Source organism: Anomaloglossus baeobatrachus, chromosome 4, assembly GCF_048569485.1.
Source record: "Anomaloglossus baeobatrachus isolate aAnoBae1 chromosome 4, aAnoBae1.hap1, whole genome shotgun sequence".
NCBI classification, from domain to species: domain Eukaryota; kingdom Metazoa; phylum Chordata; class Amphibia; order Anura; family Aromobatidae; genus Anomaloglossus; species Anomaloglossus baeobatrachus.
The window spans coordinates 443434392-443458237 of record NC_134356.1 but is presented as its reverse complement, the minus strand read 5'-3'; the positions used below and the strand labels follow the sequence as shown (position 1 = coordinate 443458237).

General features: G+C 48.7%; 1 protein-coding gene across 1 annotated transcript in view; it reads right to left on the bottom strand.

Moving 5' to 3' along the window:
- BBS4 (Bardet-Biedl syndrome 4) overlaps positions 1-23846 on the bottom strand; it is a 65280-nt gene that overhangs the window by 28410 nt on the left and 13024 nt on the right. Inside the window, exons 3-9 of the mRNA XM_075342667.1 lie at positions 21868-21947; positions 15492-15555; positions 15169-15280; positions 10495-10567; positions 10088-10141; positions 7857-7984; positions 787-841 (exon numbers count right to left, since the gene is read on the bottom strand). Of these exons, the coding sequence (XP_075198782.1) occupies positions 787-841; positions 7857-7984; positions 10088-10141; positions 10495-10567; positions 15169-15280; positions 15492-15555; positions 21868-21947 (566 nt within the window). The remainder of the gene's footprint in view (positions 1-786; positions 842-7856; positions 7985-10087; positions 10142-10494; positions 10568-15168; positions 15281-15491; positions 15556-21867; positions 21948-23846) is intronic.

Sequence of the window (23846 nt, the reverse complement as noted above, 5' to 3'; positions counted from 1 at the left end):
TTATAATTGGATTCCTGAAGTCTGGAACTTATTGAGGTCTTGTGTGCGAGCGACAAGATTTTAGTCCTTTGCGTAACTGTCAGGGAGAGTCCCAGGTCGCGTTCCCAGTGTGCAAGATATGTGGGGGGAGGTCGCTAGGGTCTACTAACATCCCATACACCAGGGAAAGAGAGTGTCGTAGCACCCCCTCCCGAGTACATAGCTTTTCAAACTCCGTGGGACGGGCCGTGTATAGCGAGTAGTCAGGGAGAGAGCTAATGTAATGTCTGAGTTGCATGGATCTCCAAATTCCCAACTATCTTGGTGTCTTCACATTTGGGCTGCGTTTTTGATCTCTGCGTTTTGCTGCGTTTTTCCAATGCATTGCATGGGTGAAAAACGCAGGAAAGAATTCACATGTCCATTTTTTTTTTAGCTCAAAAACGCAGCTAAAAAAAAAAAAGTTGTGTGCGGTCAGCAAAAATGAAAAGTCATAGACTTTGCTGGGCAAGCAAAGTCATGCAGTTTGGAGCCCAAAAATACACAAAAACGCACCCGAAAAACGCGCAAAAATGCCCAGTGCGCACAAAGCCTAAGACTTTATCAACTGTTCATACTGCTACTTTCTGCATAAAAATAAAGAAGGAATGTATACTGAACGGCGATGTCAGTTGATCAGGTTCATCTGTGACAGTTTTGCTCTACAGGCTTCACTGAAAAATGGCGGCACAAAATAAAAAAAAAAAAAATTTTTTGAAGGAGACCAAAAGGTGAAGAAAGATAGGATGTGAATTTTATGTTTATCACCTGCAAATACATGAGTCCTAGCGTGGTCAACAGCTCCGTACTCTCCGGAGACAACCTGTGAAGTCATAGATTCGACATATACGTTACATTCACAAAACATTACATAAAATTCCTCATGTGTTTTACCATTACTAGAGTACAGAAATTAAGAGCCCCATTCTATTCTGAGGCACTGTACTTGTTTCAGTGGCAAAAGGATGTTATTATCAGATGCAAATGCCAAGTATATTCAAGGATTTTTCATGACTACAAAGCTATTCTAAAACAGAAGTCATCATAAAACTGACCTATTGTATAAATCGGGGATTTATGTATTTTTTTTACATTTTTGGCAATGTTTGTTTTGTGGTTTTTTTGTCCATATCACAATCAGTATTACAAATAAAGAACAACTGGGGCATTTTGAGACTCTACTTTCCTGTTTCAGGAAACAACACATGTACATTAGCAGCAATGAACAGACTTTGACCTTATCTTTTGTATTGAGGCATCTAATGAGGGTGTGTAAAAGTCATTGTAAGAGAGAGGGAGCAGGGTCAGGTGTGATATCACCCATTATGATTGGTGGATCCTGTGTTAGATCGTGATAAAAGTCACTGTAATCCTGCCTCTGATGATAACAACCCTTGCTGAAAACTCTTCCTGAAAGGGCAGTAAGTAGGAGTCTAAAGAAGGGAATTTTGTTTACTTACCGTAAATTCCTTTTCTTCTAGCTCCAATTGGGAGACCCAGACAATTGGGTGTATAGCTTCTGCCTCCGGAGGCCACACAAAGTATTACACTTAAAAGTGTAAACCCCTCCCCTCTGCCTATACACCCCCCCGTGCATCACGGGCTCCTCAGTTTTGGTGCAAAAGCAGGAAGGAGGAAACTTATAAATTGGTCTAAGGTAAATTCAATCCGAAGGATGTTCGGAGAACTGAAAACCATAAACCAAGAACAATTCAACATGAACAACATGTGTACGCAAAAGAACAACAGCCCGAAGGGAACAGGGGCGGGTGCTGGGTCTCCCAATTGGAGCTAGAAGAAAAGGAATTTACGGTAAGTAAACAAAATTCCCTTCTTCTTTGTCGCTCCATTGGGAGACCCAGACAATTGGGACGTCCAAAAGCAGTCCCTGGGTGGGTAAAAGAATACCTCGGTAAAAGAGCCGTAAAACGGCCCCTTCCTACAGGTGGGCAACCGCCGCCTGAAGGACTCGCCTACCTAGGCTGGCATCTGCCGCAGCGTAGGTATGCACTTGATAGTGTTTCGTGAAAGTGTGCAGACTCGACCAGGTAGCCGCCTGACACACCTGCTGAGCCGTAGCCTGGTGCCGCAAAGCCCAGGACGCACCCACGGCTCTGGTAGAATGGGCCTTCAGCCCTGAAGGAACCGGAAGCCCAGAAGAACGGTAGGCTTCAAGAATTGGTTCCTTGATCCACCGAGCCAAGGTTGACTTGGAAGCCTGCGACCCTTTACGCTGGCCAGCGACAAGGACAAAGAGCGCATCCGAGCGGCGCAGGGGCGCCGTACGAGAAATGTAGAGTCTGAGTGCTCTCACCAGATCTAACAAGTGCAAATCCTTTTCACATTGGTGAACTGGATGAGGACAAAAAGAAGGTAAGGAGATATCCTGATTGAGATGAAAAGGGGATACCACCTTCGGGACAAATTCCGGAACCGGACGCAGAACCACCTTGTCCTGGTGAAACACCAGGAAGGGGGCTTTGCATGACAGCGCTGCTAGCTCAGACACTCTCCGAAGTGATGTGACTGCCACTAGGAAGACCACCTTCTGCGAAAGGCGTGAAAGAGAAATATCCCTCATTGGCTCGAAAGGTGGTTTCTGAAGAGCCGTTAGCACCCTGTTCAGATCCCAGGGTTCTAGCGGACGCTTGTAAGGAGGGACTATGTGGCAAACCCCCTGCAGGAACGTGCGTACCTGTGGAAGCCTGGCTAGACGCTTTTGAAAAAACACAGAGAGCGCCGAGACTTGTCCCTTAAGGGAGCCGAGAGACAAACCCTTTTCCATTCCGGATTGAAGGAAGGATAGAAAAGTGGGCAAGGCAAATGGCCAGGGAGTAAAACCCTGATCAGAGCACCAGGATAAGAAGATCCTCCACGTCCTGTGGTAGATCTTGGCGGACGTTGGTTTCCTGGCCTGTCTCATAGTGGCAATGACCTCTTGAGATAACCCTGAAGACGCTAGGATCCAGGACTCAATGGCCACACAGTCAGGTTGAGGGCCGCAGAATTCAGATGGAAAAATGGCCCTTGAGACAGCAAGTCTGGTCGGTCTGGTAGTGCCCACGGTTGGCCCACCGTGAGATGCCACAGATCCGGGTACCACGACCTCCTCGGCCAGTCTGGAGCGACGAGGATGGCGCGGCGGCAGTCGGACCTGATCTTGCGTAACACTCTGGGCAGCAGTGCCAGAGGAGGAAATACATAAGGCAGTTGAAACTGCGACCAATCCTGAACTAATGCGTCTGCCGCCAGAGCTCTGTGATCTTGAGAACGTGCCATGAATGCCGGGACCTTGTTGTTGTGCCGGGACGCCATTAGGTCGACGTCCGGCTTCCCCCAGCGGCAACAGATCTCTTGAAACACGTCCGGGTGAAGAGACCATTCCCCTGCGTCCATGCCCTGGCGACTGAGAAAGTCTGCTTCCCAGTTTTCTACGCCCGGGATGTGAACTGCGGAGATGGTGGAGGCTGTGGCTTCCACCCACAGCAGAATCCGCCGAACTTCCTGGAAGGCTTGCCGACTGCGTGTGCCGCCTTGGTGGTTGATGTATGCCACCGCCGTGGCGTTGTCCGACTGAATTCGGATCTGCCTGCCTTCCAGCCACGGCTGGAACGCCTTTAGGGCTAGATACACTGCCCTTATCTCCAGAACATTGATCTGAAGGGAGGACTCTGGCTGAGTCCAGGTACCCTGAGCCCTGTGGTGGAGAAAGACCGCTCCCCACCCTGACAGACTCGCGTCCGTCGTGACCACAGCCCAGGATGGGGGCAGGAAGGATTTCCCCTTCGACAAAGAAGTGGGAAGAAGCCACCACTGAAGGGAGGCCTTGGCTGCCCGAGAAAGGGAGACGTTCCTGTCGAGGGACGTCGACTTCCTGTCCCATTTGCGGAGAATGTCCCATTGAAGTGGACGCAGATGAAACTGCGCAAAAGGAACTGCCTCCATTGCTGCCACCATCTTCCCTAGGAAGTGCATGAGGCGCCTCAAGGGGTGCGACTGGGCTCGAAGGAGAGATTGCACCCCTGTCTGTAGTGAACGCTGTTTGTCCAGCGGAAGCTTCACTATCGCTGAGAGAGTATGAAACTCCATGCCGAGATATGTCAGTGATTGGGCCGGTGTCAATTTTGACTTTGGGAAATTGATGATCCACCCGAATCTCTGGAGAGTCTCCAGAGCAATGTTCAGGCTGTGTTGGCATGCCACCCGAGAGGGGGCCTTGACAAGCAGATCGTCTAAGTAAGGGATCACCGAGTGTCCCTGAGAGTGTAGGACTGCTACCACTGTTGCCATGACCTTGGTGAAGACCCGTGGGGCTGTCGCCAGGCCGAAAGGCAGTGCCACGAACTGAAGGTGTTCGTCCCCGATGGCGAAACGCAGGAAGCGCTGATGCTGTGGTGCAATCGGCACGTGGAGATAAGCATCCCTGATGTCGATTGATGCTAGGAAGTCTCCTTGGGACATTGAGGCGATGACGGAGCGGAGAGATTCCATCCGGAACCGCCTGGTTTTCACGTGTCTGTTGAGCAGTTTTAGGTCCAGAACGGGACGGAAAGATCCGTCCTTTTTTGGCACCACAAACAAGTTGGAGTAAAAACCGTGGCCCCATTGCTGAAGGGGAACAGGGATCACCACTCCTTCTGCCTTCAGAGTGCTCACCGCCTGAAGAAGAGCATCGGCTCGCTCGGGGGGTGGAGATGTTCTGAAGAAACGAGTCGGAGGACGAGAGCTGAACTCTATCCTGTAACCGTGAGACAGAATGTCTCTCACCCATCGGTCTTGGACATGTGGCAACCAGGCGTCGCAAAAGCGGGAGAGCCTGCCACCGACCGAGGATGCGGTTTGGGGAGGCCGAAAGTCATGAGGAGGCCGCTTTGGGAGCGGTTCCTCCGGCGTTCTTCTTAGGACGTGACTTAGACCGCCGTGAATCGGAGTTCCTCTGACCCTTCTGTGGCCTGTTGGACGAGGAGAATTGAGATCTGGCTGAGGGCCGAAAGGACCGAAACCTCGATTGTACCTTCCGTTGTTGAGGTCTGTTTGGTTTGGACTGGGGTAAGGACGAGTCCTTTCCCTTGGATTGTTTAATGATTTCATCCAATCGCTCGCCAAACAGGCGGTCGCCAGAAAATGGCAACCCGGTTAAGAACTTTTTGGAAGCAGAGTCTGCCTTCCATTCACGTAGCCACATGGCCCTGCGGACTGCCACCGAATTGGCGGATGCTACCGCCGTACGGCTCGCAGAGTCCAGGACAGCATTCATGGCGTAGGACGCAAACGCCGACGCCTGAGAGGTTAAGGACACAACCTGCGGAGTAGAGGCACGTGTGACTGCATTAATCTCCGACTGACAAGCTGAGATAGCTTGGAGTGCCCATACGGCTGCGAATGCCGGAGCAAAGGACGCGCCGATAGCTTCATAGATGGATTTCATCAGGAGCTCTATCTGCCTGTCAGTGGCATCCTTGAGTGATGCACCATCTGCCACTGCAACTATGGATCTAGCCGCCAGTCTAGAGACTGGAGGATCCACCTTGGGACACTGAGCCCAACCCTTGACTACGTCAGGGGGGGAAGGGATAACGTGTGTCATTAAGGCGCTTAGTAAAGCGCTTATCTGGAAAAGCTCGGTGTTTCTGGACTGTATCTCTGAAGTCGGAGTGATCAAGAAACGCACTCCGTGTACGTTTGGGAAACCTAAAATGGAATTTCTCCTGCTGAGAAGCTGACTCCTCAATCGGAGGAGCTGGAGGAGAAAGATCCAACACCTGATTGATGGACGCTATAAGGTCGTTTACTATGACGTCCCCTTCAGGTGTATCAAGGTTGAGAGCGGCGTCAGGATCAGAGCCCTGATCTGCCACCTCCGCTTCATCCTCCAGAGAGTCCTCATGCTGAGACCCTGAACAGTGTGATGAAGTCGAGGGAAGCTCCCAGCGAGCCCGCTTAGCCGGTCTGGGACTGCGGTCCGTGTCGGAGTCCTCACCGTGGGACCTATGAGTCGCCCCAGGAGCACTTTGCTGCTCCAACCGAGGGGGGCCTGGGGTCAATGATTCAACAGTGCCCGGGGCCTGTGTTACCGGTCTGGACTGCAAAGCTTCTAGTATCTTAGCAGACCATTTATCCATAGACTCAGAAAGTTTGTCAGCGAATACTGCAAACTCTGTCCCTGTCACCTGGACAGTGGCAGCAGGTGGTTCCACCTGGGCCGAGGGTCCCACCAGTGGCAGAGGCTCCGGCTGAGTGAGTGTCACAGGGGCCGAGCATTGCACACAATGAGGGTAGGTGGAACCTGCAGGTAGCATAGCCGCACATGAGGTACAGGTTGCAAAGTAAGCCTGTGCCTTGGCACCCTTGCTTTTTGCGGACGACATGCTGTTGTCTCCTCTTAGAGCAATCAGAGAGGGTATATAGCCAAAAGCAAATAGTGCGGCCGTACAGAGTAAATGTATACAATATAAGCATATAAATATACACTTCGGCACCCAGGGGGGCCAGCACCTAGTAACAGGTGCGGCTTACCGACCACCCGCAGCGGTTGTGTGACCACCAGATTCCCTGCCTGGGCCTCCCAGAGCTGTGGAGCTCGGTGTTGTCTCCCCTCTGAAGTTCTCCACCAGCAGTAGTACTGATAGCAATGGCTGCCAGCGTTCTGAGAGGAGGAGGGGGCCGTGGGCGTGCCTCAGAAAGTGCGGGAATCTGGTGCCCCACGGTGCTCAGTGAGGGGGGAGGAGGATACTAAGTATGCTCCAGCCCTCAGCGCTGACGTCCAGTGCAGCGTCCCGCCCTTACCCCTGACTGGCAGGCCCGGGGGCGGGAGTATGCGGTACTAGGCCGCAAAAGCCGGGGAGTAAAGTTATAAGCGCAGCCGGCAAACAAGCGCGGTCAGCGCGGTAGTCCCGGCGCACCAACACACCCAGCAGCTGCTGCAGCGTCCATAACACAGGCGCTCTATGCGCCGTCCCCAAGGGGACACAGAGTACCTCAGAGGAGCAGGGCCTGTCCCTGACGATACCCGGTCTCCTGTCCAGCAGATTCCCCCAGGGGCTGCGGAGGGAGCACGGTCCCAGTGCCTGGTGACCGGTTAGGATCCCACTTCACCCAGAGCCCCTAAGGGATGGGGAAGGAAAACAGCATGTGGCTCCTGCCTATGTACCCGCAATGGGTACCTCAACCTTAACAGCACCGCCGACCAGAGTGGGGTGAGAAGGGAGCATGCCGGGGGCCCTGTTATGGGCCCTCTTTTCTTCCATCCGATATAGTCAGCAGCTGCTGCTGACTAAATTGTGGAGCTTGCGTGCATGTGTGCCTCCTTCGCACAAAGCATAAAAACTGAGGAGCCCGTGATGCACGGGGGGGTGTATAGGCAGAGGGGAGGGGTTTACACTTTTAAGTGTAATACTTTGTGTGGCCTCCGGAGGCAGAAGCTATACACCCAATTGTCTGGGTCTCCCAATGGAGCGACAAAGAAAATGCCACATTCGGCAGTGTGAAAATATATGGGAAAATAAAACAATATTGCAAAAAAAAATGCTAAAAAGATACATGTACCACAAAACCTGATTTGAAACAATAGGTTATTTTCTAAATATAGCTTCTGTTTAAGATAGGCCACTGATTTCAGTTTTGAGGGGTGCAAGCTCCTGGTAGACCCCACAGATCTGATAATAATGGCCTAGCCTTAGGAAAGGTAATCAATTTTATGTACCCAGTAAACCTCTTTAATTATAGGGAAGATCATCTTTTTAGGTCAATATTCAGAAAGATTATTTTTTCCAGTAATTAATTCATATAGAAAGCAAAGCTTCTATGTCGGGCAGCAGAATCATGGGACGAATACTCACTGCAGTGCCTGTAGATAGGTCTGGATGGCACCCTCCGTGTTACCCTCCAGAAGCTGGATCTTTCCCAAGGTTATGGCGCTCAGCTCTTGTCTGTGCAATTGTAGAGCAAGATTCAGCTGTTCTTTACTCTTCATAGAAAACAGAAATAATATAAAGGGTAACAAGACTGCCCAAAAGCAGATACGGACCACAATCGTGCTGCCTATGCGAGCCTCCTGCACAAGGTAGGGATCTACAAGAGCCTGGAAAGCCCTGATCCAAACCTTACAGCGAGTCTAGCGTTCAATAGCTGCAATTGAGAACTGAAGGACAAGGATTGCAGCTCTGCAGCTATATTTAATGGCCACCTGCAGCTAAAATAAAAGATAGGCAATTGTAGAAATAGCTTTTTTTATACAGCTCTTATGCTAACCTACAATGCCTTGCAAAAATATTTATACCCCACACATTTTTTCATATTACAACCACAAACATTAATGTATTTATTTGGGATTGTATGTGATATACAAAACACTAAGTAGAAAGTATTTGTGAAGTGAAAAGGAAATGATACATGTTTTTCTAAATATTTTAAAACTATAAATGTGAAAGTTGTGACTTGCATTTGTATTCAACCCCCCTGAATCAATACTTTGTAGGATCACCTTTCACTGCAATTACTATTCCAAGTCTTTTAGGGTATATCTCTACCAGCCTTACACATCTAGAGGCTGAATTTTTTGTTTACACACTACCTGAAGATCAGTGAGAAGCATCTGTGAACAGTAATTTTCAAGTCTTGATTTAAACCATTGCATTGTAGCTCTGGTGGTATGTTTGGGGTTGTTGTCATGCTGGAAGGTGAACCTTAACCCCAGTGTTACCGTATTTTTCGCTTTATAAGACGCACCGGAATATAAGACGCACCCCAAACTTAGACATAAAAAAAGGTAAAAAAAAGAAAAATGGGGTCCGTCTTATACTCCGGTGTTCTCTTACCGGAGGGGGGCAGCAGTGGTGGTGAAGCGGGGTCACAGGAGGCACAGGTTGTGCTGGCAGGCGCGACAGGTCAGTGGCAGCGGGGTCTGTGGTTGCAGGTGCCGTGGCTGCAGGCGCGGTGGCGTCCGCGGTGGCAGGATCCGTGGGGTCCGTGGTGGCGGCAGCAGCCGTGGCGGGTGAGCCGTGCAGCAGGCCGGTGCAGTGAGTGGTGAGCCGTGCAGCAGGCCGGTGCAGTGAGTGTCCGCGGTCCCGGTTCAGTGGTGGCAGCGGCGACTGCTCAGTGGTGGCAGGGACTGCTCAGTGGTGGAGTGTGTCCGCGGTCCCGGTTCAGTGGTGGCAGCGGCGGCGACGGCTCAGTGGTGGGAGTGGCGGCGACGGCTCAGTGGTGGGAGCGGCGGCGACGGCTCAGTGGTGGGAGCGGCGGCGACGGCTCAGTGGTGGGAGCGGCGGCGACGGCTCAGTGGTGGAGTGTGTCCGCGGTCCCGATTCAAGTAATGGCGCCCGGAGCGACGCATGCGCAGATGGAGCTCTCATCCAAGGGTATGAGACACACAGCCATGGGTACCCGTCTGCCACCGCATGCAAGCACAGGTACCCGGCTGCCGACCCCACACAGCACCCGCTGCCGCCCGCACACAGCCACGGGTACCCGGCTGCCGCTGCACGCAAGTACAGGTACCCGGCCGCTTGCATGCAGCCACAGGCACCCGGCCGCCCGATCGCCTCAGACAGGACCCCCCCCGGTACCGCTTTATAAGACGCACCCCCCATTTTCCTCCCAAAATTTGGGAAGGAAAAGTGCGTCTTATAAAGCGAAAAATACGGTAAGTCTTTTGCAGCCTCTAACATTTTTTCCTCCAAAATTACCCTGTATTTAGCGCTCCATCCATCTTCCTATCAACTCTAAACAGCTTCCCTATTGCAGCAACGTAAAGCATCTCCACAGCATGATGCTGCCACCACCATGTTTGACAGTGGGGATGGTGGTTTCAGGGTGATGAGTAGTGTTAGATTTACGCCACAGTTTTACTTTTAGCCCTAAAAGTTCTACTTTGGTCTCATCTGACCAAAGCACCTTCTTCCACATGTCTGCTGTGTCTCCTGCATACCAAGCTGAAAATATGCTATAAATTAACATGCTTACTCCGCTGTATGCCTAGGAGCAACATTTCAATTTGCTTTAGATTCAAAACTAGAGGGGTTTGTTTAGAAACAAGCAGGTTCATATGAAACAATTATTTCATATTTCCTACCTTGCTGAAGTCCTTCAGATATAAGTAACAAACTCCCAAATTGTGACAGATTTCCTAGAGAATAAAATGCAAGGATGAATAAATAAATTAAATTTTGAAAAAAAGTTAAATTTAAAATGGTTAATTATAGAAACATTGCATTCTCTTCTCGCCAGGCAATGCTTCTCGTTACTACCAAAAAGAGAAATACAGTATGGATGAAAAGTGATGGTGCAAAAGCTAAATGAATGCCCCATGGTACCATAAGGAGGACTGGAGACTGTTCCATGACCAGAGACACACACTGCTGTAAGTATACAGAAGCAGATCTGTATCCAAGCTACAGCAAAACTGTCAAACAGTGGCTGGTAGGCAAGAAGACATGAAGGAATAAAGCAAAATAACGAGAGCAAAGATTCACACCGTACCCAGTCTTTATTATTGAGTCTGGCCGCCTCATTGTAAACCTCAATGGCTGCTCTGTGCTTCCCCAGCAAAAACCTGGAAAAAAAAGAAGAAATCCATAAGACGTCAACACCACTGAAGCAATCAGTCCAGAGAACAGGTCGTTTAGCTCATAGAGAATTGTGTCTCCATCACTTGGTTGTGAGGACGAGATCTAGAGAAGTTTCCAGCTTATGGAGATCAATGGAAAGGTCTCCATTTACTGAAAACAAACAGGTTTCTATTAGATAGCGATGAAGTAAAATACATTATAATATTATCTGGCATCAGATCAGAGAATGATTAAGTCTGTTACATTTAAAACATAAAATACCTTAAAAGTAATGGTACAGTGATGTGTTTCAGTATTACGGTGACACATCCCTAGATGCCTATATAGTCAATGTCAGATCTTAATAGTGGTGGGCGATCCCCTAATGTACGGACATCAAACCTATTCAATAGAGACAGAGCTTCAAAGGAATCAGCCGTTTAGGAAAAATAGTCTTTGAACTCTCTTTGCATCTCCATGGGGATATGTAGCTTTTATCTACGAGTGTGCCTATGGTATATCAGAAAATCATTTTACTGACTTCTGTAACACAAGTACTTCAATAATAATTGATTTTGTTAATGAGAATTTGTCTCCTGAAAGTTACCTTAGACACATGTACACACAGCGCACTCCTTGTGGGCATAGTGCACTCTCCATACAAAATAAAGCACTTGCTGCATCCACATGTGACATAATGCATTTCTTATTACTCGCCTCTCCTGGACCCATTTTCACCTCCTATCCATCTCTCGCTGATCCTTGGCACATCGTGTTACCATGGCAACCCAGTGCACACCTCTGATATTATGCCCCCGGGACTTATGGAACAGCTCAGGTGGTGACTTGTCGCCAGAGTATTTTGGTAGTTGGTGTCCTCACCACTACTGTGGACTGCATCATCATTTCTGGACTTACTGATCACATAACAAACCTAGCTCTGCTACAGGGTATTCTGCAATCCTACTGGCCAATTCTTCCTGGGAACCACAACAAATCCAGGTCTGCTACATCACTGGATACTCTGCTATACTGATGGTCAGTTCTATCTTGGACTCTGCTACATCACTGAATTAGCTCTCAAACTGTGTCAGATCTATATTGCATTTCATGACAAACTCAGCTCTGCTACATCATAGACTTTACTCTACTACACCCGCTGGTCCACTGCTGCCATAGAACCTCCCATGTGACTGAGCTCACCTACAACAGCTCCTCACCCAAGTATCCTGTGCTTTCTTGTTATCTACTACTCCATTATGACCATTTCAACCTCCAAAACTCTGCTTCATCTGATCTAGTGATTCTCATTTTTTCTTCCTATTAAGAAAAAAGCCTAAAGATTACATGGTGTCAGACTGGATCACAACAAATGCATTACCCTTGTGAAAGCTCCATATATATGATTCTATTGTGCACCTTCTTTCTATTCTGTGTAAATATGAGGTTCTAGCTAGTGATGATGCAGCACGCATTTCTGTTGCAGTGAGAGCTCACATACCCTGTACTGAAAGAATGAGGAGTGCGCAGTGGCAATTGTCCAAGGATGTGTTCAACCACAACTTGTCATCAGTTATTGCACTTGCATTGTACAACTTAAAGGGATTTTCCACCACCTACTTACCCCTTCTACAAGTAACTTTCCAAAATATAGCACATTGTAAATAGTTTTGATCTCCCTAGTTGCCCCTGCTGACGCAGATCACGCAACACATCTGACTTCTTTGGTGCTGCCTTTGCCGTCTTGTCCAATCTTCCCCCTCCTAGCCTTCTCCAATCGGCATTGAAAGACTAAGCAGAAGGACTCTTATTACAGGACTAGAAACTCACGTGCATGGCAGTCCAACTCAACCCCTGCTGTAGCTGTACCTGACACTTCACTGTCAATGTACAATCTCTATTGAGAGCCTGGTGTCAGAACAGCTGTACCCAGTAAACAAAGTGATACATAGTTGGATTCAGAATCTCTTTGCCTACATCATCCTGCTCTCAGAGAAGGTAGCAAAGACCTGCTGACAGATTACATTTAATGCCACTGCAATCATTCTAGCCACACTTCAAGGGAATATGTCAGCAGGTTTTGCTATCTCATCTGAGACCAGCAAAATGGAGGCAAAGAGATCCTGAATCCAACAATGTATCACTTAGATTACTGGCTGCTGCCATTCTGCCAGAATCAGAGTTTTTACATTTAGCAAAGCAGCAGAGCTGAGTGAGCTTCCTCGCCCACACCAGTCTCACTATAGAAATTGTACATTGACAGTGAGATGTCAATCACAAGAGGTGGGGGAATGGGTGTGCCTGCCTGACATCTGTGTTAAATTGTAGTGCAGCAAGGATAATCACTAGATCAGACCTGGGCAAGGGGCGGCCCGCGGGCCACATCCGGCCCGTCTACTCTCTGTGACTGGCCCGCCTGGTTCAGGGCGTTCTTGCTGGCCGGTCAGTGATGAGGGCAATCTAACCTGTTGACGGAGCTCCAGGCTCCGGGACGCCCGTGTTCAGATTGCCCTCATCACACGCTGCGTGCCGGTGTGTAGGGAACAGAGGACAGATCCTGCAGCGCCGCACAGTGCAGGCAGCGGAATGCAGGAATCTCTCCTCTGTTCCCTGCCCGGCAGATGCTCTGTGTGACACACGCGCGCCCTGATGTCGTCAGTATGGCGCGCATGTGTCATTTGAAAAGTTCCCGCCCGGCAGGAGAAGAAGCTGCAGCAGCCTGGGCCGCACGGAGAGAAGCAGCGGAGGGGGCTCCTAGGAACACAGCATCGGCGCAGCCTGGGCATGCAAAAGAGAAGCAGCTCAGCGGGGGGGCACATACGGAGGTGCCTGAGGAGGGACAGTAAGAAGGGAGAGGTGAGTGGTTACTAGTAACCTGCGGGGACAATGGGGGGAGGGGGGCCGCCCGACTACCTGTCTCATTGGTGTGTGCGGATGCTCCGGCCCTCAAGCTCCCTGTCTGCAGTGACAGGAGACCGGCAGCTGCACACACTGGTCTACGGAAGCTGCATTCAGCCTCTCACACGGAGCAGACCTGGGGGCGGGGCCGGAGCTTCTCTTCAAAGAAGCTGATTCCTGACTTCCTGCACTGTTTCTGCTCTCCGCTGAGGCCGGCTCCACTGCGTGTACAGACACTTTTTTTTTAAGGTAAATACGCATACGTGTGGGTGTATGTGTGGGTGTGTGTGTGTATATATATATATATATGTGTGTGTGTGCGTGTATATGTGTGGGTGTGGGTATATATGTGTGTGTGCGTGTATATGTGTGGGTGTGGGTATATATGTGTGTGTGTGTGTATATGTGTGTGTGTATGTGTGTGTGTATATGTGTGTGTGTATGTATGTGTATAGGAAGCCTGGCTGTGTGTGTGTGTGTGTGTGTATATATGTGTGTGTGTGTGTGTATGTATGTGTATAGGAGGCCTGGCTGTGTGTGTGTGTGTGTGTGTGTGTATGTATGTAGGGGACCTAGCTGTGTGTGTGTGTGTGTGTATGTTGGAGGCCTGTGTGTGTGTGTGTGTGTGTGTGTGAGAGTGTGTGTGTGTGTGTGTGTGTATGTAGGAGGCCTGGCTGTGTGTGTGTGTGTATGTTGGAGGCCTGTGTGTGTGTGAGTGTGTGTGTGTATGTAGGAGGCCTGGCTGTGTGTGTGTGTGTTTGTGTATATGTATGCATGTGTATAGGAGGCCAGGCTGTGTGTGTGTGTATGTATGTAGGAGGCCTGGCTGTGTGTGTGTGTGTGTGTGTGTGTGTGTATGCATGTGTATAGGAGCCTCTGGCTGTGTGTATGTATGTAGGAGGCCTGGCTCTGTGTGGTGTGCGTGTGTGTGTGTGCGCGCGCATGTAGGAGGCCTGGCTGTGTGTGTGTGTGTGTGTGCACGCGCGTGTGTGCGCATGCGTGCTTGTATGTAGGAGGCCTGGCTGTGTGTGTGTGTGTGTGTACGTGTATACACACATACACTCACACACACACACACACATATATACACACACATACACACATACATATACACACATATATATATATTTATATATATAAATATATATATATACATACATACACACATACATACAGACACACAGCCAGGCCTCCTACATACACACACACATACACACACACATATATACATACATACACACACATACATACACACACATATACATTCACACACACACATACATATATACACATTATATATATATATATATATATATATATATATATATATATATATATATATATATATATATAATGCCGGACTACTATAACTAACTCGGTTCTACATCTTTTATATATATATATATATATATAGAATGATGTACAACCGAGGTAATTATATTAGTCCGGCCCCCTAAAACCATCCCAATTTCATATGCGGCCCCATGGAAAAATTAATTGCCCACCCCTGCACTAGATGATCAAGCCTTTAATTAAACGAAACCGCACAGCCGGATGAGAGGCATAGTTGATTTTTTTTAATCCCTACAGCATGCTGTCCTCAGATTACATAGCAACAACTTAGACAGATTCCCTTTAATAAACTCTGGTACAATAGTCAGAACTGAGCTTGTATAATCTGTTAAAAGTATAATTGTAAAAATCTTACAGTGATCGAGCTACTTGTTTCAGGTTATCGGGACTTGTTGGATTCAAGATTGCACATGTTTGGAAAAGTTCAAGAGATTCCTGGATTTTCCCCTCTAATCTTAAAATCAATGCTAAAAAAAGAAAAAAAATATTAGAATTAAATCTAATATGGAGGAACTGATACAGAAATCACGTGAAATTAAAAAAAAAATCTGTCTAAACAGCTACATCAGATAAAAGGCAAAAAATAGAAGAAATATTACAACTAAATATTCAATGTAGTGGTAAAAGAAGAACAGCTTGGTGGCTTCTATATTGTATGTAGAGGTTTTTTCTTCTTACCTTGCACATACACTGCGTATTCACACACCCCCTCTGTAGCCTGGAGCTGTTCCTTAATTGCAACCTGGAAATATACAAAATTATTATCACGCTCATTAGTATCATCATGGTCATCTCTGGCCTACAAGACCAACGCTAACTTCATGAGCATATATTTTACATCTATATCATATAAGGTTCAATTCACACTAGCTTCATCACACAATACACTGGTGTTTGTCTGCAGGTTTCTCATTTATTTAGAGTAGCATAATATGAGGACAGAAAGTCTGATTACAGGCATGTAACACTTATTAGACTGTGTGATTTAGTTTCTATACAATCAATGTTTTATCAGAAGGAGATTATCACTAGCTGACTAGGTCTCAGTGCAGAGCAGTCCAGCTAATCTGTGTAACCCCGCCCCCAACCACTGATTAGCAGCTTGCTCACAATGCAGTGTACACAGGAAGCTGCTAGTCAGGGGTGTGGGTGGACTTATACTGTTTAACTCTTAGCTCTGCTACATCTACATCAGACAAAACAGGGATTTTATCAAAACTGCACCAAGCAGCCCAGTAAGTGATACATCCCTGGAATCAGGGTCTCTGTCTCTAGATTATGCAACCATCATATTGCATAGCAAAAACCTTCTCCAATAGATTCCTTTTAAGATTCCTTTTGTCAGCGTATGGATCACTAAGGCCGGCTTCACACTTGCGATTAACTCGCACGAGTGCAATGCGAGAAATTCTCACATTGCACTCGGACCAATTTTAATCAATGAGGCAGCTCCCATCTGCTAATTTTTTCTCAGTCCAAATCGGACTGAGAAAAAAAAAATCGCAGCATGCTGCGTTTTGGGGAGTTTCTCGCGCGTGTCTCCCCAATGAAACTCTATGGGTGCATGGAAAAAAACAGATGTCACAGGGACGGCACACACATCATCCTAGTGACATGCGTTTTTCAAAATACATTTATCGCATGTTGCAGAAAACACTGGAAATGAGTGAGGTCTGTCAATGTCGGTCAATTTCTATCTCTGTCAGTCTCTCTCTCTGTCTCTCTGTCTCCCTGTCGTCGGTCTCTATCTCTCTCTGTCTGTCTGTCCCTCCCCCCCGCTCTCATACTCACCGATCACCGGCGCGGCGCTGCACGGCTGTCATACTGCTCCAGCGGCTTTTCCTCTTTTGAAAATGCCGGCCACTCATTATTCCATCTAGTATTCACTGCTTTCCCCCGCCGCCTATGATTGGTTGCAGTTAGACACACTCCCACATTGAGTGACAGCTGTCTCACTGCAACCAATCACAGCCGCTGGTGGGCGGGTTTATATTGTGCAGTAAATTAAATAAATAAATAATAAAAAAAAAATGGCATGCGGTTCCCCCAATTTTCATACCAGCCAGGGTAAAGCCATACGGCTGGAGGCTGGTATTGTCAGGATGGGGAGCGCCACGTTATGGGGAGCGCCCCACACTAAAAATATCAGCCAGCAGCCGCCCGGAATTGCCGCATCCATTGATGCGACAGTCCCGGGACTGTACCCGGCTCATTCCGAATTGCCCTGGTGCGGTGGCAATCGGGGTAATAAGGAATTAATGGCAGCAGCCCATAGCTGCCATTAAGTCCTAGGTTAATCATGGCAGGCATCTCCCCGAGATACCTTCCATGATTAACTTGTAAGTTAAAAAAAATAAAGACATACACCCAAAAATCCTTTATTTGAAATAAAGGACAAAAAACCCCACCCTCTTTCACCACTTTATTTAAGTCCTCAAATACCTCTCCAGGTCCGACGTAATCCACAGAGGTCCCATGGCGCTTTCAGCTCTGCTACATCAGAAGCTGACAGAGAGCGGCCACAGACCACGACCGCTATGTGAGCTCCCCGCAGCAACTGAAGTGAGTCGTGCTGTCACTCACGTTACCGCAGCCACAGATCTCAGCTGGAGGACTGCAGCTGTGGCCGTGGGCAACCTCAGTGACAGCACCGCTGATAACGGAGATCACTTTAAGTCACTCAGGGGATTTGCGGTCACCAGTGAGACCTTCACCGGTGACCAAAAATCAGGCCACGACACACAGACAGAGCCGCGGGATGACAATGAAGTCGGGTGACGTTCATCCGACTTCATTCTGATCGTGCGGCTCTGTCTGTGTCTGCTGTCAGTGGCCATTCAGCTCTGCTACATGGCTCTGTCTGAGTCTGCTGTCAGCGGCCATTCAGCTCTGCTACATGGCTCTGTCTGTGTCTGCTGTCAGCGGCCATGTAGCAGAGCTGAATAGCAGATGACATAGCTGCTGAGAATAAAAACGGATCACGTACAGATCACACACGGATTGCACACAGACTACAATCAATTGAAAAATCACAAACACATTGCTGTTGCATTGCACACTGATCAAGACTTGAACAGAGCTCATGCTACTTTCTAGCATGAGATTCGGTCCGATTTTACACTCGCAAGTGTGATTCCAGCCTAAGTGTGGATCTAAGTGTGCAGATAATGAATTAGGCCGAATTTGGCAGGAAGGGACCAGAAGGTAACTGGATACATAGTCACTATAAACAATGTTTGTATTTCTTATCACTTTCACTCCTATAATACTTCATTTTTTACTTACCCCTCTGATCCCTACACCCAGTAATGAGCTATTCATCTCTCCCACCATCCTCCCCACTCATCTCACCCTCTCCTCAGATCTGTTCCTCCACATAACACCCTAGGTCTCCAGACACACACGCCCACCTCATGGCCTCTCCTGCTCCCATTTACTAACACTCTCTGCTTCTCCTCACTGCTGGTGATATCTCTCCTAATCCTGGCCCTCGTCACCATATCCCCATTGTCATATCTAACTGCCATCCACGATCTATGACAAATTTTCACAACCTTTCTAACCTTACACCCATCCACCCAGCCCCCGCTCCCCCAGTCCCACTAACAGGAGCTCTATGGAACGCTCACTCCATCTGCAACAAACTTTCCTACATCCATGATCTTTTCATCACTAATAAACTTTCCATTCTTGGCATCGCAGAAACCTGGCTCACCCCCTCTGACACAGCTTCTCCTGCTGCACTTACTTATGGTGGTCTCCATCTGTCTCACCCCCCCTCCCCTGCCCCAGTAAGAAGCATGGTGGAGAAGTTGGTTTGCTCTTGTCCGAAAAATGCTCCTTTCCACCGATTCCACTGCCACCTTCTGCTACTCTCCCCTCTTTTGAGGTGTACTCTGTTCGCATCTACTCCCTCTCCAACTGGCTATCATTTATCGCCCCCCAGGGCCAGCCACCACCTTTTTTGACCACTTCACCACCTGGCTACTTCATTTCCATTCCACAGACATCCCCACCATCATCATGGGTGACTTTAACATTCCCATTGACACTTCTCACTCATCTGTCTCTAATCTTCTAACAGTCACTTCCTCCTTTGGCCTCACCCAATGGTCTTCTGCAGCTACTCACAAAGATGGCCACACACTTGACCTCATCTTCACTCGCCTCTGTTCCCTATCAACCCTCTCTAACTCACCTCTCCCCCTTTCTGACCACAACCAAACTCACATTCTCTTCCCTCTCTTCTCCAAGTACGCAACCCCCCCTCCACAAACTTTCACACCCTCGCAGAAATATCAAACACCTTGATTTAGACTCACTTTCTCAGTCCCTTCTCCCTCTTGCAGACATTGCTTCTTTACACGATGCAGATGCTGCTGCCACTTTATACAACACCACCATCTATGCAGCTCTCGAATCAGCTGCCCCCCTCACACAGACCAAAACCCGTACAATCAACAGGCAACCCTGACACACAAGCCATACTAAAGAATTGAGACGGGCTTCCAGAATCGCTGCGCGCAGATGGAAGAGGTCTCATTCCACCGAGAACTTCGTCACATACAAATAAGCCCTCACCACTTTCAAGTCTGCACTCACTGCTGCAAAACAAACCTACTTCTCATCTCTCATATCCTCTATCTCACAACCCTAAACAGTTATTCAACACTCTCAACTCTCTCCTCCGTCCCCCAGCACCACCTCCCTCTCCTCTCATATCAGCTGAAGACTCTGCCTCTTTCTTCGAGCAGAAGATTGACAACATCAAACTTTGGCCCATAATCACCACAGACCCTTCTAACAACTACTCAGCCTTCTTCCTCCAAATCCAGCTTCTCCACTATGACAGAAGATCATCTTTCCACTCTACTCTCAAGATCACATCTCACAACCTGCACAGTTGATCCACTTCCATCCCACCTCATCCCCAATCTCATCACAGTCTTCATCACAACCCTAACCCATCTCTTCAACCTATCACTAAAAACTGGTGTATTCCCTTCATGCTTTAAACATGCCTCAATAACACCCATCCTCAAAAAGCCCTCCCTTGACCCTTCCTCTCTGTCAAACTATCACCCCATATCACTTCTCCCCTATGCCTAAAAACTACTGGAACAGCATGTCCATCTTGAACTGTCCTCACACCTCTCTTCCTGCTCCCTCATTGACTCTTTACAATCCGGCTTCCGACCGCATCATTCCACTGAAACTGCTCTAACTAAAGTCACTAACGACCTACTAACCGCCAAAGCAAAGTGACACTACTCTGTCCTCCTCCTCCTGGAACTGTCCTCTGCCTTTGACACAGTAGACCATTCCCTTCTACTACAAATTCTCTCATCTCTGGGCATCATTGACCTGGTCCTATCCTGGATTTCCTCATACTTAACCGACCGAACTTTCAGCGACTCCCACTCTCACTTAACCGACCGAACTTTCAGCGTCTCCCACTCTCACACACGTCCTCATCTCGCCCCCTATCTGTCGGTGTCCCCAAAGGTTCAATTCTAGGACCCCTGCTGTTCTCCATCTACACCTTCAGTCTGGGACAGCTCATGGAGTCTCACAGCTTTTAGTATCACCTCTATGCTGATGATATGCAGATCTACCTCTCTGGACGTGACATCACCTCCCTACTAACCAGAATCCCACAATGTCTTTCTGCTATTTCATCCTTTTTCTCTGCTCGATTCCTAAAACTGAACATGGACAAAACAGAATTCATCATCTTTCCTCCTCCTCACTCAACCCCCCCACCTAACATATCCATCAATTTCAATGGTTGCTCACTTTCCCCAGTCCCACATTCTCGCTGCCTGGGAGTAACTCTAGAGTCTGATTCTCTTTCAAGCCACACATCCAAGCCCTCTTCACCTCCTGTTGCCTCCAACTCAAAAATATTTCCAGGATCCGTATATTCCTTTCCCAAGAAGCTGAAAAACCTCTAGTGCATGCCCTTATTATCTCCCGCCTGGATTATTGCAACCTCCTGCTCTGTGGCCTCCCTTCCTACAGTCTCGCACCCCTACAATCTATTCTAAACTATGCTGCCCGACTAATCCACCTGTCCCCTCGCTACTCCCCGACCTCTCCTCTCTGCCAATCCCTTCACTGGCTTCCCATTTCCCAGCGACTATTGTTCAAAACCCTAACCATGACCTACAAAACCATCCATAACCTGTCTCCTCCCTACATCTGTGACTTATTCTCCCGGTAAACCTGCACGTAACCTTCGATCCTCACAAGATCTCCTTCTCTACTCCCCTCTCATCTACTCTTCCCACCATCGCATCCAAGATTTATCACGTGCCTCCCCCATACTCTGGAACGCCTTGCCGCAAAATATCAGAGTCTCGCTTACCTTGACAAGCTTCAAAACGAACCTGAAGACCCACCACTTCCGACAAGCCTACAACCTGCTGTAACCCTCTGTCTGATACAGCACCGCACGACCCTCTCTACCCTCACCCATCCCTTGTAGACTGTGAGCCCTCGCGGACAGGAACCTCTCTCCTCCTGTACCAGTCTGTGTTTTGTATTGTTTATGATTATTGTAGTTGTCTATGTTATGTATACCCCTTTTACATGTAAAGCGCCATGGAATAAATGGCACTATAATAATAAAAAAATAATAATAATATTAATAAATACTTATTATTGCCTCATTCAGATGTCTGTTTTCACATCTGTGTCTTGTCTACCATTTTCACGGCCTCATAGACTTGTATAAGTGATTGTGGTCTCGGACCACAAAACAAACATGGAAAGAAAAAAAATAGTGGAAAAATAATCTTCAAATAATATAGTAGGTACAGCTTCATACAATATAGTTGGTATTTGTTCTATCAGGGAAAAAAAACTGATAAATATGGATGTCTGAATAAGGCCTAAAATTCATCCAGGTCCTATTGACGGATGCCCCTTCCCCACATTGTGTCTGTCAGGTCTCACGTTTAACTAGATGAAAGAATACCGTAAATCCCGTTATTCTGACCGTGAAAAAGACACTCATAAAAAGCAATGCAAATGTGAATCAATCACTACTCACCTTACAAGCCTCGTAGTCCTTATGGACATAGTGCAGGTGAATCAGCCAGTTTCGTCTTTCCAGGATCGGGAGTTCTGCAGCTGAAAAACATTTGACAGCAGTGGTACCCTAATATATTTACAGTGTAGTACTACATACCTGTATACATGACACATACAAGGAACCCGTCAGCTGATAAATACTGCCGAAACCGTGACGTCTGAACAGACGACAGCAGCTAACATCGGAGTGCCCGTAACTGGGGGTGCATGACAGACGCCATGCATAGCAGGCACACCGAAGTCAGCTGCCGGACACTGACCAGCTATGGAAGAGGATGCCATGCGATGTATGGCACATGTATACCAGGATGGGGACAGGATGAGGAAACATATACCAGGACGGGGAACCAAAATACCAGGATGTGGCCCAGGATAGGGACATCTATACCAGAATGGGGGACTGATTTACTAGGATGAGGGACATATGTACCAGGTGGAGGCCCAGGATGGGGGACATTAGTACTCAATGAGTGGACATTACTACATAATAATGGGGCATCTGTGTAAACTCATATGACTTTATAGGATTTAGAATGCTACAAGAGCCCATACATCTGACCAACTTGCATTGGAAGGGGGGGCCGATCCCCATACAGATGGCTGGTCCTTCTGTGTACACTGCCTGTGAGTTTCTTTTAAAAAGCAGTGTGGAGGTATGCGAGAAGAAGCAGCGAATACATAGCATAAGGAACAGTCTATCTGGGACTGAGATGCAGCATAACGTCCCTAGCCCTACAATCCAGGCACAGTGCCCTAGCCCCACTGAGCAGGGACAGCGCCCCTAGCCCCACTGAGCAGGGACAGCGCCCCTAGCCCCACTGAGCAGGGACAGCGCCCCTAGCCCCACTGAGCAGGGACAGCGCCCCTAGCCCCACTGAGCAGGGACAGCGCCCCTAGCCCCACTGAGCAGGGATAGCGACCCTAGGCCCACTGAGCAGGGACAGCGGCCCTAGCCCCACTGAGCAGGGATAGCGGCCCTAGCCCCAATGAGCAGGGACAGCGGCCCTAGCCCCAATGAGCAGGGACAGCGCCCCTAGCCCCACTGAGCAGGGACAGCGCCCCTAGCCCCACTGAGCAGGGACAGCGCCCCTAGCCCCAATGAGCAGGGACAGCGGCCCTAGCCCCACTGAGCAGGGACAGCGCCCCTAGCCCCACTGAGCAGGGACAGCGCCCTTAGCCCCACTGAGCAGGGATAGCGACCCTAGGCCCACTGAGCAGGGACAGCGGCCCTAGCCCCACTGAGCAGGGATAGCGACCCTAGGCCCACTGAGCAGGGACAGCGGCCCTAGCCCCAATGAGCAGGGACAGCGGCCCTAGCCCCACTGAGCAGGGACAGCGCCCCTAGCCCCACTGAGCAGGGACAGCGGCCCTAGCCCCACTGAGCAGGGACAGCGGCCCTTGCCCCACTGAGCAGGGACAGCTGCCCTAGCCCCACTGAGCAGGGACAACGCCCTTAGCCTTAATACCAAATGAAAGCTATCGTAGCCTGACTACCGAGGAAAAGCGCTCTTAGCCCTACTACCCAAAGACAGCTGTCATAAAGCCCTACTACCCAAAGACAGCTGTCATAAAGCCCTACTACCCAGAGACAGCTGTCATACAGCCCCACTACCCAGAGACAGCTGTCATACAACCATAGTACCCAGAGACAGCTGTCATACAGCCATAGTACCCAGAGACAGCTGTCATACAGCCATAGTACCCAGAGACAGCTGTCATACAGCCATAGTACCCAGAGACAGCTGTCATACAGCCATAGTACCCAGAGACAGCTGTCATACAGCCCTACTACCCAGAGACAGCTGTCATACAGCCATAGTACCCAGAGACAGCTGTCATAGAGCCCTAGTACCCAGAGACAGCTGTCATACAGCCCTAGTACCCAGAGACAGCTGTCATACAGCCCTACTACCCAGAGACTATATAAGCAAGGATGGT